At 40.4% G+C, this 17,302-nt stretch overlaps 1 protein-coding gene across 4 annotated transcripts in view; it reads left to right on the plus strand.

Annotated features, from left to right (window-relative positions):
* Positions 1–17,302, plus strand: part of spast (spastin) — an 83,206-nt gene that overhangs the window by 19,455 nt on the left and 46,449 nt on the right. For all 4 annotated transcript variants that reach the window (XM_060852404.1, XM_060852422.1, XM_060852412.1 and 1 more), the window contains exon 3: positions 13,118–13,201. In XM_060852404.1, coding sequence (XP_060708387.1) covers positions 13,118–13,201 — 84 coding nt within the window. The remainder of the gene's footprint in view (positions 1–13,117; positions 13,202–17,302) is intronic.

A 17,302-nucleotide genomic window follows, 5' to 3' on the forward strand; every position in this document is an offset into this window, starting at 1 on the left:
TTGGTAAGTGTGGTGGGGGTGAGTAACTCACTTTACCCAGGTTTTGGGAAGAGCACTGTAAACTCAGACTTGCTGAGTCGCTGCCATCTTGGATCTCCCTTCCATTTTTAAAGTCATTACCTTAAGTCAAATGACATACCCTTGTTTGATGGAACATTATCTGTAAAACAACTCTTGCTGTTATTTTAAAGGCAGACAACAAAATTGCATCCTCACGATGCAATGTACATTAACAGTTGAGTTGGGTAAGGGAAGCCACCATATTATAGTGAATATTGAGCATTAGATAAATATGAATGGCTCTCAATGACTTTCAATGTTTTTGACCATGATGAAACAATAAGACAAGTCAATTGAAGAGCTGATGTTATTCTGTTGATGGTTTGACTTCAAAGGCACATGTGAATTTCTGGCTGTGAATGTTCATATTTAATGTGCTTAAGATTCTGGAGATTGAAATTCCGAAGATTACATGGTTTGCAGCAGACTCTCAATTCATTTGTTTTCAGAATTTTAATGTATTGATGTCCTGGACATAATGTACTGCAATGTGAATAATGGGCTGGTAATTTAAAGCTGAATGGCCTCCTGTTCCTATGTTTCAAATGGACTTGAGAAATGATTGAACCATTTGATTTGGTCTTCATTTCTAAGAATCTGATTATGACAAAGGTACAAATTTCAGAACACCCATTCCCTGCAGGATCTCACTCTTGCTATTTATTACTGATTTAAGAATATATTTACTGAAGTAAGTCATACGGTCTTTCAAGGCTATTCCACTCTGATCATCACTGATCTGATCCCTTCAAATCTGTATAATTTGATGCCTTTTTAAACAAAATTACATATTTATTGGCAATGCCACAGCTGAGTGAAGCCGTGCAGTCCATAAGTATGTAGGTTAGTTGTACTTGACTTGGAAAAAGCGACTGTTGTACCAAAACTTGTTACAAGGGGGAAGTGAGTAACCAGTGCGTAACAATTTCTTTACATTTAAATGTTCACCTATGTGAAAGATCTGGGAAAGGAACAATAATCAGACTTTGATCTTCTTTGCAATTCTGTGCTTCTCGTAACTGCTACTTAACCTGGAGTTACAATCTTAACATTGAATAGCAGCTCTTTAGAGTCCAGGCTGATATACTATTCTTTTTGAGAGAAATTCACCATTAGAAGTAAGGATTTTATCCTTCAGTTATACAGGCATTGTCAAGACCACATCTTGAATACTGAGCAATTTTGATCTTTGTTCCTTAAATAAAAAATGTAAATGCATTGGAGCTTCACTAGATTAATACCCAAAATGAGGAGTCAAGAGTATGGTGCTGGATAAGCACTGCGGGTCAGGCAGCATCAGAGGAGCAGGAAAATTGACACTTCAGGCATAAGCCCTTCATCAGAAAATCCTGAAGAAGGCCTTATGCCTGAAACATTGATTTTCCTCCTCTTCTGATGCCACCTGACCTGCTGTGCTTTTCCAGCACCACACTCATCTCTGTCAGACATCTGGAGGGCTGACTTTCTCTCCCACAAAATGAGGAGTTTGTTGAGAGGAGAGGTTCAGTGGACTGGATTTGTTTCCTTGAGTTCAGAAAAGTGAGAGGTGACTTGATTGAAGATGGGCGTGGAAAGGATGTCCAGGGTGCGTCCTGAACTAGGGATCATGTTTAAAAATTAGGATTGCTCCTTTTAGGATTAGAGTCATAGAGATGTACAGCATGGAAACAGACCCTTTGGTCCAACCAGATATCCTGACACACTCTAGTCCCACCTGCCAGCACCCGGCCCCTCCAAATCCTTCCTATTCATATACCCATCCAAATGCCTCTTAAATGTTGCAATTGTACCATCCTCCACCACTTCCTCTGGCAGCTCATTCCATACACGTACCATTCTCTGCGTGAAAAAGATGCCCCTGAGGTGTCTCTCTTTTTTTTATATATCCCCCCCCCTCTCACACTAAACCTATGCCCTCTAGTTCTGGACTCCCCAACACCTGGGAAAAGACTTTGTCTATTTATTCTATCCATGCCCCTCATAATTTTGTAAAACCTCCATAAGGTCACCCCTCAGCCTCCGACGCTCCAGGGCAAACAGCCCCAGCCTGTTCAGCCTCTCTCTATAGCTCAAATCCTCCAACCCTGGCAACATCCTTGTAAATCTTTTCTGAACCCTTTCAAGTTTCACAACATCTTTCCGATAGGAAGGAGACGAGAATTGCATGCAGTCTTCCAACAGTGGCCTAACCAATGTCCTGTGCAGCTGCAACATGACCTCCCAAATCCTGTACTCGATACTCTGACCAATAAAAGAGAGCATACCAAATGCCGCCTTCGCTATCTATCTACCTGCGACTTCACTTTCAAGGAGCTATGAACCTGCACTCCAAGGTCTCTTTGAGCAACACTCCCTAGGACCTTACCATTAAGTGTAAAAGTCCTGTTATGATTTGCTTTCCCAAAATGCAGCACGTCTCATTTATCTGAATTAAACTCCACCTGCCACTTCTCAGCCCATTGGTCCACCTGATCAAGATCCAGTTGTAATCTGAGGTATCCCTCTTTGCTGTCCACTGCACTTCCAATTTTGGTGTCATCTGCAAACTTACTAACTGTACCTCTTATGCTCGCATCCAAATCATTTATGTAAATGACAAAAAGTAGAGGACCCAGTACCGATCCTTGTGGCACTCCACTGGTCACAGGTGCCAATCTGAAAAACAACCCTCCACCACCACCCTCTGTCTTCTACCTTTGAGCCAGTTCTGTATCCAAATGGCTAGTTCTCCCTGTATTCCATGAGATCTAACCTAGCTTATCAGTATCCCATAGGGAATCTTGTCGAATGCCTTAATGAAGTCCATATAGATCACATCTACTGCTCTGTCCTCATCAATCCTCTTTATTACTTCTTCAAAAACTCAGTCAAGTTTGTGAGACATGATTTCCCTAATCAGTCCTTACCTTTCCAAATACATGTACATCCTGCCCCTCAGGATTTCCTCCAACAACTTGCCCACCACCGAGGTCAGGCTCACCATCTATAGTTCCCTGGCTTGTCCTTACCACCCTTCTTAAACAATGACACCATGTTTGCTAACCTCCAGTCTTCCGGCACCTCACCTGTGACTATCGATGATACAAATATCTCTGCAAGAGGCCCAGCAATCACTTCTCTAGCTTCCCACAGAGTTCTAGGATACACCTGATTAGGTCCTGGGGATTTATCCATCTTTTACCTGTTTCAAGACATCCAGCACTTCCTCCTCTGTAACCATGGACATTTTGCAAGATGTCACCATCTATTTCCCTACATTCTATATCTTCATATCCTTTTCCACAGTAAATACTGATGCAAAATATTCACTTAGTATCTCCCCCATTTTCAGCAGCTGTACACAAAGGCTACCTTGCTGATCTTTAAAGGGCCCTATTCTCTCCCTAGCTACCCTTTTGTCCTTAATATATTTGTAAAAACCCTTTTGGATTCTTCTTAATTCTATTTGCCAACGCTATCTCATGTCCCCGTTTTGCCCTCCTGATTTCCTCGTAAGTATACTGCTACTTCCTTTATACTCTTCTAAGGATTCACTCAATCTATCCTGTCTATACCTTACATATGTTTTCTTCTTTTTCTTAACCGAACCCTCAATTTCTTTAGTCTTCCAGCATTCCCTATACCTACCAGCCTGACAGGAACATACTTTCTCTGGACTCTTGTTATCTCATTTCTGAAGGTTTCCTATTTTCCAGCCATCCCTTTACCTGCGAACATCTGCCTCCAATCAGCTTTCGAAAGTTCTTGCCGAATACTGTCAAAATTGAATAGGAAGAAATATCCTCTGAGCGTTAAGAGACTTTGGAACTCTGTCTTACAAGATGGTGGGAAAGATCTCATTGAATGTTTTGAAGGCACATGTAGTTATTAGATAAAGGAATTGAAGGTTGTTGGAATAAATTGAAACAAGAGATTCAAAACAAACCAGTCAATCATGATCTTGCTGAGTGACTGTGGAGGCTAAAGGGGCTAAATGGCTGACTTCTGTTCCTAACTTCCTCAAAAGTGTAACAGTCATTGTAATCTGCAACCTCCTGTAAGGTTTGGTTTACAATGGACTTTATAAACGACGTATTTGCCAGCATGGACTTCAGAGGAAAGAATACAAAACTTAGTGTCCGATGATAATGGCTTGTTAGAGTTTGTTTCAAGAGTAGTTTTGTTTTTCTACTGAGTCCATAATGAAATATTTGCCCTGAGGAAACTTATGTTGTACTTGTGTGGTGAAAGTCACTGTTAAGATACCCTTCAGCACTCTGCAGCCAAGAAGCACTATTGAAATATAATCAGTCATTTCCTTCCCTTTCAGGCCCATTACCACTGGGGTCCTCCAAGATCTTCATCAATGCCTCCTATTCCTCATGTGTTTCTCTGCTACCACCCCCTCCCACATTTCATCTGAGAATACAATGTCAGTTTCCACATAGTGTGTGTGTGTGAGAAGAAAGCCTTGCTTGGTTACATGTGCTGTAACTGATTTGTTATGTTACTTCCTGACATCCAATTCTGAGTGAGATGGATGTTTTTCCAGCTACATATTTGGAAGATGCAAGGCATTGTCTCAGCACCTTCTGAAAACAATCTGGTCCCTTGCCACTTGTTATTGCTTCAGGCAAACTGTTTGCAACACTAGCATTCTATTCAACCTTGAACTGAGCCTTTGACCAAATTTTTTTGCCATCACTATGAAGTGGATAGGGATCAGTAGCATTGTCTGTCTTTGCTTCAGTTTAGTGCAGGTTAATACCTTACCCATACCACTCGTGACTGTTTCGGTGCTCACCTGGCTGGCTCTTCGTAAATATGAATTCCTCTGAAGTTCTCTGCTGTATCCCAACTTGCCTATTGTTCTTTCACCCACTGATTTATGTTGGGTCCCAGACCGGCAATGCTTTGATTTTAAAATTGACTCTCATCTTGTATCCCTCAATGGTTGTCCCTGTCTATGTTTGTGATCTCCTTTTGATTCTATGACCAGTTGGGAACCCTGCATTCTGTCACTTGTGGCAGCTTGCAAATTCAATTTTCATGTTATTTCTAAGCTGTTAAGCAGTCTCTCACACACATTCTCTTGTGTTGAAGATGATGAGATTTTCTTTCTCTTTAAAAGTTGAGTCTTTGGAACTCCTCCACAGAGAATAGTGGAAGTAGAGAACAGTGGAGGCAGAATTGCTGAACATCAAGATAAATGTACATGGATTCTCTTATGAATCAAGAGACTGTGGTTGTTAGGGCTAGGTAATAAAGTGGACTGTGGCTTCAACTCCAATCAGCCAGGATTTTATTGAACAACAGAACTGGCTTGAGGGCATACTTCATATTTTTGTATTCTAAACTATCTTCAGCATGTGTCTGACATTCGCCTGAGATTGTTGATTTCCAGAACTGTAACCCTTGTCTGTCTTTGATCTTCAGCTCTGCTTGCCCATTGATGTGTGATCTGGCTTTCTGAAAACCAACTACAGTCGAGTTTCAATTTGACCAAAGCTTGCCTGCCCATTCTGAAGTTCCACTAAAGGTTCAAGCTGCCCAATGTGTTCTTTCCCCCCCCCCCCATTGCATTGAAAACACTTCCTCATTGACTTTTCAAATCTCTACTGTCTAGCATAGATGAAATATGACATTGGAAAGTGTAAAGGTAACTGCTTTTTGGGGGGGGGGGGTGGGCAGCACAGTAATACGGAATAATAACTGTAGTGACTACCTGGGAAATATTGGCAATGAGAAGGGCTAATGTCCTTTTACAAGTTAACCTGCAGGTACTGCAACCAATTCGGGAAGTAGGAGTGTTAAACTTTTTTAATTTGAAAAGGTTAGACCGTGATTGTGAAAAAGACTAACTGGAAGTGTATTGAGTCTTAGTGAGACCACACAGAGGCTTGATAGAGTAAATGCTGGAAGGACTTCCCCTCACTGAGGAGTTTAGGACTGAAATGAAGTGCTATTTCTTCTCTCGGGTTGTGGATCTTTGAAATTCTTAATCCCAGAAAACTGTGGATGCTCTATTATTTAAGCATGTCACGAATGAGATTGCTAAGTTTTTAGATATTGAAGGAATTGAGAAATATCAGGATAGGGTAGATTGCTGAATTGAAGGTTGAAATCTGACCATGATCATGCTCAATGGTAGAACAGACTCAAAGCTGCAAATGTTTACAGCAGCTCCTATTTACAAGTTATTTACCATGGCACTTTTTGGAGCTAATGATCTGCCAGCCATATCATCATTCTCCACCTTTGCCTAATCATCATTTGAAGCCTTTACTCTTTCTCAAGCTGCTCATTCACCTTGTACCATCTCAGAGTCATAGTCATACAGCATGGAAAGAGACCCTTCAGTCTAACCAGTCCAGGTTGAACATAATCACAAGCTAGTCTAGTCCCACCTGTACTTTCCTGACCCATATTCCTCCAAACCTTTTCCTATTCATGTACTTATCTAAATGTCTATTAAATGTTATAACTTCCTTTGGAAGTTCATTCCACACGCAAACTACCCTCTCTTTTAAAAAAAAAAATCCCCCTCATGTCTTTTTTAAAATCTCACATCTTAGGCACAAATGTTAATGGACATCTGGTTTAATTGCTGACCACTAAATTTGTCTGGACCACGAACCCTCTCATCTAACAAAACTACTCAACGGTATTGGATATAATCTTGGAATGGAAAACTAACTCTTGGTTTCTTGGTTCTGTATTTGCCAAACTCTTTCCGTTTGCTCTGTCCTTGCCTCCAGGAGCAAGTAGATGACTGGTAATCTCTTTCCCTTTTTCTTAATATTGTGTGAAAACACTTGGCATCCACATCTACTAGCTGACGTCCAGATGTGACTAAATTGTCAAACAGTTTGTCTGACTGACCTACAGTACTGCAATGACAGACATTTACCTATAACCAAATGTTGGGAAAACTAAAGCCATTGCCTTTGATCTCTCTTACAAATTCTATCCTGTAACTGCTGACTCCAATCCTCACATTGACAACAACTGAAGCTGAGCCAATTTGACCTTGGATTGAACTTTCAGTTTTACAATCTGCTTCATTACTAACATTCCCTATTTTCACATGGGCAGCATTGTCCATGGCAGGCCTTTGTACACTTGTGATCATCCAAAACTTTGCTTTTGTCCTAAATCTCCACCCTAAACCTGCTGACCTATAAATGGTTGACCAGAGCATCTTTTAAAATTCACATCCTTGTTTTCAAATTCCAAAGGGCTTTACTCTTACCATTTCTAATTTCCTTCAACTTCGGATACTCCATAACATCCCCCTCCAATTTTGACCCCATGAATAGAGAAATAAAGCATTTTTATAAGGGCTAATTTTTGGTTTTTGGGACTCCTTTTTACATTTTCTTTAACTCAATTATTGAGTGATACAGTCAGGTTAATACAAGTGTGGAAAGTATCATTTCTTCATACATGGTATTAGCCTCGCACCAATATCGAATTAGAAAAGTTGATCAGTGCCCTGAGCAATTATCAACTTCCCGTTTAATACTTTACTTCAGCTTTAAGTTAACTTAGTAGGCACCACGGTACTTATGCCTGTTATTTTGTACTAATTTTTGTTTTCAAAATATCTGACAAACTTTTATGCAAAATGTCGTCATCATGGAGTCATAGAGATGTACAGCATGGAAACAGAGACCCTTCGGTCCAACCCGTCCATGCCGACCAGATATCCCAACCCAATCTAGTCCCACCTGCCAGCACCCAGCCCATATCCCTTCAAACCCTTTCTATTCATATAACCATCCAAATGTCTCTTAAATGTTGCAATTGTACCAGCCTCCACCACATCCTCTGGCAGCTCATTCCATACACGTACCACCCTCTGCATGAAAAAGTTGCCCCTTAGGTCTCTTTTATATCTTGCCCCTCTCACCCTAAACCTATCATAGTCATGTTTTCAACAGACTGGTGAGCTCATGCATTTACATCATATATGAACAAAGCTTGAAGACTTTAGCATGGCAGTTGCTACCTTTTGTACTGAATCTCAATCTCCAATTTAAGTTGAACGGTGGCACAGTGGTTAGCACTGCTGCCTCACGGCGCCAGAGACCTGGGTTCAATTCCCGCCTCGGGCAACTGTCTGTGTGGAGTTTGCACATTCTCCCTGTGTCTGCGTGGATTTCCTCCGGGTGCTCCAGTTTCCTCCCACAGTCCAAAGATGTGCAGGTCAGGTGAATTGGCCATGCTAAATTGCCTGTAGTGTTAGGTGAAGGGGTAAATGTAGGAGAATGGGTCTGGGTGGGTTGCTCTTTGGAGGGTCAGTGTGGACTTGTTGGGCCGAAGGGCCTGTTTCCACACTGTAAGTAATCTAATCTAATCTAAAATCTAATTGACACACTTCATTATATGCTAATTTTCCATTATAATAGCTGATACACAAATGCAGCCTTAGTCTCCAGAGATTCCACATTTATTTACAAGGTAATTTCAATAGTTTATTAGCTGGTATTCCTTTGGCAAGTTTAGAACTTCCGCAATAGCATTTTTTTAAAAAAACCTTTTCAGCCATGAAGGAGGGAATTCTAGAATTTTGACCCAACAACATTGAAGGAATAATGAGGTATTTACAAGATAGGACTTGTAAGTGGTAATGCTCCCATTTATCTGCTGCCCTTGTCCTTCTAGATCTGAGTAGTTGGTGTTTGGAAAATGCTATCTAAGGAGCATTGGTGAATCTCTGCTATAGGTGGTGCACATTGCTGCTATTGAACGTCAGTAGTGGATGGAACGAATGTTGTGCTAATCAAGCACTGCTTTGTCCTGGATGTTGTCCAGTTAGTGTTGATGTAGCTGCACTCATCCAGGCAGTGGGAAGTATTCCATCACACTCCTGACTTTTGCCTTTATAGATGACGGACAGGCTTTGGAGAGTCAGGGTTACTTGCTACGGATTGGGAGCCTCTTTGAAATCATGTAACGTGGTGTGTCTGGTTCAGTTTCTGGTCACTAACCACAGGATGTTGATGGTAATACCATTGAATATTAAGGGACAATGTTTAACTTGTTCTCTATTGGAGATGGCATTTGTGTAGTGCCAATGTCACTTGCCACTCTTCAGTTTAAGCCTGGATACCAACCAGGTCTTGTTGCATTTGGACATGGACTGCCCCAGTACCTGACTGGTCACAAATAGTGCTAAATGTCGTGCAATCGTTAGTGAACATCTCTCCGTCATAAAGGTCAGAAGTGGGGAAGATTTGATGAAGTAGCCAGGGAGTGTTCGGCCTAGGAAACTATCCAGAGGAACTTCCGCAGAGAAGCGGAGATGACTGACCTCCAACAACTACAACTATCTTTCATGTGCTAGGTATAACTACAGCTAGCAGAGTTTTCCTCCTTTATTTCCATTGATTCCAGTTTTGCTAGGGCTCCTTGATGCCCCACACTGTCGAACCTAGCCTTGATGTCAAGGGCTGTCTCTGAAACCTCATCTTGGGAATTCTGCTATTGTCTGTGTTTGAACCAAGACGATAATGAGGTCATGAGGATGAGTGGCTCTGGTCTAACCCGAACTGGAAGTCAGTAAGCAAGTTCTTGCTGAATAGGTATTACTTGATAGCACTGTTGATGATGTCGTCTGTCACTGTATTGATCAAGATTAGTCTGATAGGGCAGTAATTGACTGGGTTGGATTTGTCCTGCTTTTTTATGTACAGAACATACCTGAGCAATTTTACACTCATAGATTAGTGTTGCAGCTGTACACAATGTGCCTAAGGTTGTGGCAACGTCTTAACTATTTTCATGATGCATAGCCGTTGCAGCATCTAGAGCCTCCAAGCGTTTCTTGATATCATGCTGAGTGAATCAAATTGTCTGAAAAACTGGTATCTGTGATGCTGGGGACCTCTGGAGAAAGCCATGAATGTCAGTTTAATGAGAATACTTAGTACCAAAAGAGAGGTCTGTTGGAAACTTGCAAATGTAAACATCAGTGTTTGAAGTTACCACTCAGTGCAATCAGTCAATTGACAGTTTGGATGGTAAGTTCTTCATAAATTATATATCCAATGTTTGAACTATTGTTATTAATTGCAAGTGTGTGTGTGTGTGTGTGTGTGTGTGTGTATCTAATTCATGAGATAATTAATGGTATAAGGTTCCATTAAATTTTTTTTAAAGAAAAAGATACTGACTGTTTAAAAGAAAACCAATGATGGGCAATCCATAGTGAAAGGTAATGAAGTCATCGAGTCAGAGTCCTAGAGATGTACAGCACGGAAACAGACCTTTCCGCCCAACCTGTCCATGCTGACCAGATGTCCCAGCCCAATCTAGCCCCACCTGCCAGCACCTGACCTGTATCCCTCCAAACTCTTCCTATTCATATACCCATCCAATGCCTTTTTAAATGTTGAACTGTACCAGCCTCCACCACTTCCTCTGGCAGCTCATTCCATACACCTACCACCCTCTGTGTGAAAACGGTGCCCCTTAGGTCTCTCTTATATCTTTTTCCCACCTCACCCTAAACCTATGCTCTGTAGTTCTGGACTCCCTGACCCCAGGGAAAAGACTTTTGTCTATTTATCCTAATAGCTGGGATTGCCATTAGAGAAGAAGTAGGGTGTGAAGGTGGAAATTGCTCACAGCCAAGAATTGTAAGGTGCCCAGAATAAAAATATTCTGACATTTTCCGAGATTAGTTTGCACCCAAATATTCATGGGAACAGTGATGCAATGAATGAGTGGTGGACCAATTGTTGGGCAAAGTGATCTTCTAATTTGTTAGACACCATGTCATGAAACATATTTCACCAAGGATAGGTTGGCCTCTCATTATCTATGGTGGTGTGCTTTACAAAACACTTCTGTTTAGCTCTTTGAACCTAAGCATATGCCTACGGTTTGGAGTGCAGTCCCAATTATTTTTCATTCAAAGTATCCAATCCTTTCTCCCAAGTGTTCAGTTGGGATTTATCTTCAGTTCTTGCTACCATTGTATCCAATGAGTTCAGCTCTGTGTCTCAATGGCTTGAGAATAAAAATATTGCATCAGACCATGTTATGGAGTTGGGTTGTTTACCGAGCAATTGTACTGTTTTGGAAAAGTTGAACGCTGAATGAGCCTATATTCCCTGGAGTTTGAAATGTAAAAAATTGCAGATACACTTGATTGAAGAGATTTCCATGTATGAGAGCCCAGAACTAGGGGTCAGAGTTTTAGAATTAAAAATTGACTAACTTAGTATGAAGATGAAAATTTTCTTCACATATAATTGAGGGGCATGGATAGGATAAATACAGTATTTTCCCTGGGGTGGGGGAGTCCAGAACTAGAAGGCATAGGTTTAGGGTGAGAGGGGAAAGATATAAAAGAGACCTAAGGGGCAACTTTTTCACGCAGAGGGTGGTACATGTATGGAATGAGCTGCCAGAGGATGTGGTGGAGGCTGGTACAATTGCAACATTTTAAGAGGCATTTGGATGGCTATGTGAATAGGAAGGATTTTGAGGGATATGGGCTGGGTGCTGGCAGGTGGGACTAGATTGGGTCGGCATAGACAGGTTGGACGAAGGGTCTGTTTCCGTGCTGTACATCTCTATGACTCTAATATGTTTGTGACTATTTGAACTCGCTCCACCGTCTGTGGGTCCATCATTTGATGAATATATATAATTTAAAGATCAATGCTTTAGTAGAATTGGCTTGATTACTCTATTGCTTGCATTATTTTAACTATTAATTTAATCCTAATATGATATGCTTAGCATTCATTGTTTATGGAGCTCAAAATAAGATAGGGCTATTAAAGATAGTAAAGTTCCAAAATCATAGAATCTCCAATGTTGAAACCCTCCAAAGAGCACCCCTGTAACCCTGCATTTCCCATGGCTAATCCACCTACCATGCACATCCCTGAACACTGAGCGATTTAGCATGGCCAATCCACCTAACCTGCACATCTTTGGACAAAATAGAGGTTATTCTTTCAACTCTTGCATGTGAATATTAGTGTAAAAGACTCTGGGGGGGTAGGGCAGTAAGAAGTGAACTTGTTGTGAACAGTGAAGAAGTTAGCTCTAATCCTTTATACATTGTTAAATTAGATAGTAAAAGTAACTATTCCATGAAGTGGTTCTGAAGAAGCAGATTAACCTACAACTGAGACTTTATTTTCACATCCAGGAAACTATGGAAATGAATGTTTTCTATTCTTAAAATTGCACAGACAGATAAAGTATAGCTAAAGACTAGAAAGTAACAAATGCGACTGACCTCTCCAAAATAAATAAGACTTTAAAAATTACTGGCTCCTTTAGTGTTTCTTCCGATTATTGATCAACAAATTGAAGTTGCTAAACAATTAGAGATGGAAGCTAATCATGGTTAAATTTCTAGGATTTCTAAGACAAATTTATATTTGATCAAGCTTAAATAATTGCTTGAACTATTAAGGAAGACAAGTGAAGGTAATGTGGTTCATATGTTAATGTCTTTTTTTTTCAAAAATCATTTTAAGGATGCATATTAAGGGATTATTATGGCACAGAAACTGAGGTGAATATAGCCAACACAGATGGTTTGAAGACAATGTAAATGAATAAGGTTTAAAGGAAATTTCTTTGACAGTAAAATTTCAATTGAAATACAGAAGCAGATATGCTGCATACAAATGCACATATTGTTAAAGGTGGGAATGTAGATGAGATTGAGGAAAACTGAATTCCTGCATTTGTCTGTAGACGCAATACAAAAAGTTGCGAATTACACAACTTTAATTAGGCAGCTTGGAGTAATATGTGGTGTTTTGGGCTTCTGATACTGAAAATAAAGAAATGTAAGTGGTAGGAGCAGTTCTTATTGAACATTGTGGATATTAAGTAAAATATGATGTCCTGTCTGAGCTAGCTAATTTCACAATTGCACACAGTTTCCCAATTGCCTAAGGTTGTAGATAACTTTGGTCCTTGAGCAGCCTGAATATATTCTATATTAATTGTATACTAACAAGTACCTAAGTGTTATGTGACAGTAATTCTCAATATGTTTGTTTAGCTTTGTCTTTTAAATGTCCAATGATCTCCCTTCCAGGTGAGCAGATTGAACGAGCCAGGCGCCTACAGAGCAAAATGACAACCAACTTGATTATGGCCAAGGATCGTCTGGAATTGCTGGGTGTGTAATACTTCTTTTTAAAAAGAACAAGTTGATTTATGTGTCAGTGACTGCCGATTTATAAATAGATTTATCTTATGCATGACTTTAATTGAGCACAGGTTGCATACACTAATCTTTATACCACTAAATGTAAAAGATAAAGGGTATAATAATTAGTTTTTCGTCATCAGTCAAATCCATTATTGTGTTGGAAAGTTCAGAACAAAGGGATATATAACCTGTTAAAATTACTAGCCTGTTCAGGAATTGATGTCAGTATACACAAACTGTGCACCCCCGCTCACTAATACATGCATGGCTTAGCTTGAGGGTGAACTGTAAGTTTTTCAGAACTGAGATTGATGGATTTTTCTTGTTGAACAAAGAGGTATGGAGCTATGGTAATGATAGTTAACACAAGATCAGCTCTGAGCAAGTTCATTGGTGGAACTCGCTTAAAAGTCTGAATAGCCACCTCGCGTTTCTGTTTTCCACCCCTTGTCCTTCTTCCCACATTATTTTTTATTTCACACTTTTTATAGTTTTATTGAACCCCCCTGTAATCCCCTGTTTGCATCAGTTCTAACACTCAATCCTTCACTTTGTTTTCCTTCATGCCACCATGCTTGCTTCACCTGGAAGAATGGTCATCCTGCATGCCAATCTTCTATCTATAAATATTATTTTAAGTTTGTAACAACTATTAAATGCACCATAGGGAAGGAAACTTGCCTGATCTGCCACTAAAAGGCCTTTTTGTGATTCCAGTCCATGCTGACATTGTTAACTCCTAACCACCTGCTGATTATGTATTAGAGAAACTAAGGGATTTGCAAAAAAAAAATGCCAGTGACAGTCGTTAACTGCAGTCAACCTCCTTTCTTCTATGCAACATAATGACATCTTTCAAGTAAGCATTTGAAGGTGGAGTAAGTGGCACAGTCTGTATTCACTTACAACTTGGGTGTATTTATGAACCAGACCAAACCCCCTCAAAACATTTCAAGGAAATAGCCTAGGCCCTAACTTTTTCTCTTATTTAAGGGCAAGTGTAAAGTACTTTATTCCAGATGCGACTAGGCTTTAAGCAAAACAAAATTTATTCTACACTACAATTAGAATGTAAACAAAAGAAAAATTGGCATAACTGTATTGAAATACTTAAAGTAATATGTTAACTACTACTCATCAATTGTTCCAATATAGCAGTATGCCATAAACACAGCCTTGGAAAAAGGCAAATTCAGCAAAATCGATTTTCCTGTCTTGCTATCTCCAGTGCAGGAGAAAGAACACCAGCAGCATGAATCTAGCAGCAGAGAGAGAACTCAAACTTTTGCGACAGCAGAGAGCTGTATCTAGTAGCTTTAACACCAAAAACCTCAACTTCAACAACTAAAAGCAAAACTAAACCCTGGGTTTGTGTGAGCCTGACCCGATCTACTCGTGCTTTTGTCTAATTTTTTTAAAAAACCCCAAAGCTATTTACTGTTTTCCTTGGAGCAGACACCTCACCAGGTTTATTACACCTCTTCAAGAGAAACTGGTCAGAACAAATCCTTCTTAAAGGCGCATCAATCTGTGTTGTAAATAATTATTTTTCATAGAATCACAGAATCCCTAGTGTGGAAAAGGGCCTTTTTGCCCTGCAAGTCCACATCTACCCTACAAATATTAACTCTCTCGGACCCATTCCCCCACCCTATAACTCTACATTTTTCCCATACCAATGCACCTAACCTACACATTGCTGAACACTATGGGCAATTTAGCATGGCCGATTCACCTAACCTGAGCATCTTTAGATTGTGGGAGGAAGCCAGAGCACCTGCAGGAAACCCGCGCAGACACTGGGAGAATGTGCAAACTCCACATAGATAGTTGCCTGAGGCTGGAATTGACCTCGGGTCCCTGGTGCTGTGAGGCAACAGTGCTAACCACTGAGCCACCGTGCTGCCAAAGAATTTTTTTGGTTTCTAGTTTTATCTTATAAGACCTCCTGAAGAAGTATTGAAAACCAGGCTCCTTCAGTTCCTGAATCATTTGAAAACAGTCTATTTGCTCAAGTAGTTGTTGTAGGGTCATAAAGCACAGAAACAGACCCTTCAGTCCTACTTGTCTATGCCAACCAAATATCCCAACCTGATCTAGTTCCATTTGCCACCATTTGGTCCTTTTAAACCTTTTCAATTCATATACCCTTTTAGATGTTGTAATGGTACCCACCTCCACCACTTCCTCTGGCAACATGTTCCATGCACGCACCACTCTCTGCGTGAAAAAGGTTACTCCTCTCTCACCTTAAACCTTTGCCCTCTTGCTTGGACTCCTCCAATCGATGAAAAAGACCTGGCTATTCACCGTATCCATGCCCCTTATGATTTTATAGATCTCTGTAAAGCCTCCAACTCTCCAGGGAGAAAAAAGTCCCAGCCCATTCAGCCTCTCCCTATAACACAAACCCTCCAGTCCTGGTCACATCCTTGTGAATCCTTTCTGCATCCTTTCAAGTTTATCAACAGCCTTCCTATAGAAGAAGGGTGGCCAGAATTGTATGCAGTATTCTAGAAGCTGCAACATGACTTCCAAACTCCTATGCTCAGCATTCTGATCAGTGAAGACAAGCATGCTAAATGCTTTCTTAACCATCCTGTCTACCTGTGACGCAACTTTCAAAGAAGTATGTAACTGAACCTCTAGGTCTTTCTGTTCGGCAGCATCAGACAGTGAACTTTCACAGCTGACTGCCTCTGCTGTTTAGTTTCAAGTATCTCTGGACGTTGGAATTCGGTCTAAAGGAAAATGAACAGTGAAATTCACGGCTGACCTCTGAGAAACTCCATATCAGGAGCTGCTCACAGTGGGGGAACAGCTAAGTGCCTTATTAAGTCTAATCATACTGTTTGTAAAGCTATAATAGCGAGTAGGGTGAATTTTCAAGGGTAGGTAGTCCAGAACTGGAGGGCATAGGTTTAAGGTAAATGGGAAAAGATTTAAGAGAACAAAGGGACACCTTTTTTTTTCACAGGGTGGTGCGTGTATGGAATGGGCTGCTTGAGGAAGTGGTAGAGGCTGGTACATCTACAACATTTAAAAGGCATCTGGATGTGATTGTGACTAAGAAGGGTTTGAAGGGATATGGGCCAAATGCTGGCAAATGAGTCCAAATTAATTTAGGATAGCTGGTCAGCATGGACAAGTTGGACCGAAGGGTCTGTTTCTGTGCTGTACATCTGACTCCCCAGGGCCTTATCGTTAATGTGCTGTATAAGTAGTAATACACTTGAAAGTTGCTTGGTTCAGGTTAATCTTTTAAGTCCACTACAAATTGTTTGACGAGCTGCAGTTATGACAGTACACTTTATAATTTATATTATTGTTATTAGATCCTTGCACTCCGCATTTATTACTCTAGCTTGCATAATTGCACCGTAACACTTGTGGCTGATGTCAGTAGCAATCAATATTTCCTGTGAGCAATTCTTGTAAATACTGTAGCATACATAAATTTAAAACAAGAGGCAAACCACATTTTTCTCCTTGTGACACTTCAAACCATCCTGTTTATCTCACTAAGTCTGTTGCTTTAGGATATGACAGTAGTTAGTCTTTAACTCCTCTATGTGCAGCATATAACTCTATATCCCAATAGCTTGCCCCTCAATGTAGATACAAAATGCTCAAAGAATTCAAACATTCTGGCTGCTGTCTCAGCTCTGTTTTGACAGTGTTCAGACCCTTGCTACATCAAACTATGACCAGCGGTAGGGGGAAGTAGACCATGAAAAGCTTTTCGTGCTCAGTTGCACATCACTTGTTAATCATATATTGGCCCTCTTTTAAATCAACAATTGTTTGTAATGAAGTGAAAATGATAGAAGTTAATTTGTAATGGAAGCATTATCCATGAATTAAATTTAACCAGTAGGAAGGGAAACTGAAACTGACTGCATATGTCACTCTCTGCAGCCTCTCCACTTCCTCATCAGTACTTTTCCCTCCACCTATCTTTGTATCATCTGTAAATGTGGCAGCAATGGCCTTAGTTTCTTTGTCTAGATCATTAATGTATAATGTGAATTTTTATGGCCCAAACACAGACAACTGGAATTCCAGAAG

Source organism: Hemiscyllium ocellatum, chromosome 3 (assembly GCF_020745735.1).
Source record: "Hemiscyllium ocellatum isolate sHemOce1 chromosome 3, sHemOce1.pat.X.cur, whole genome shotgun sequence".
Classification (NCBI taxonomy): domain Eukaryota; kingdom Metazoa; phylum Chordata; class Chondrichthyes; order Orectolobiformes; family Hemiscylliidae; genus Hemiscyllium; species Hemiscyllium ocellatum.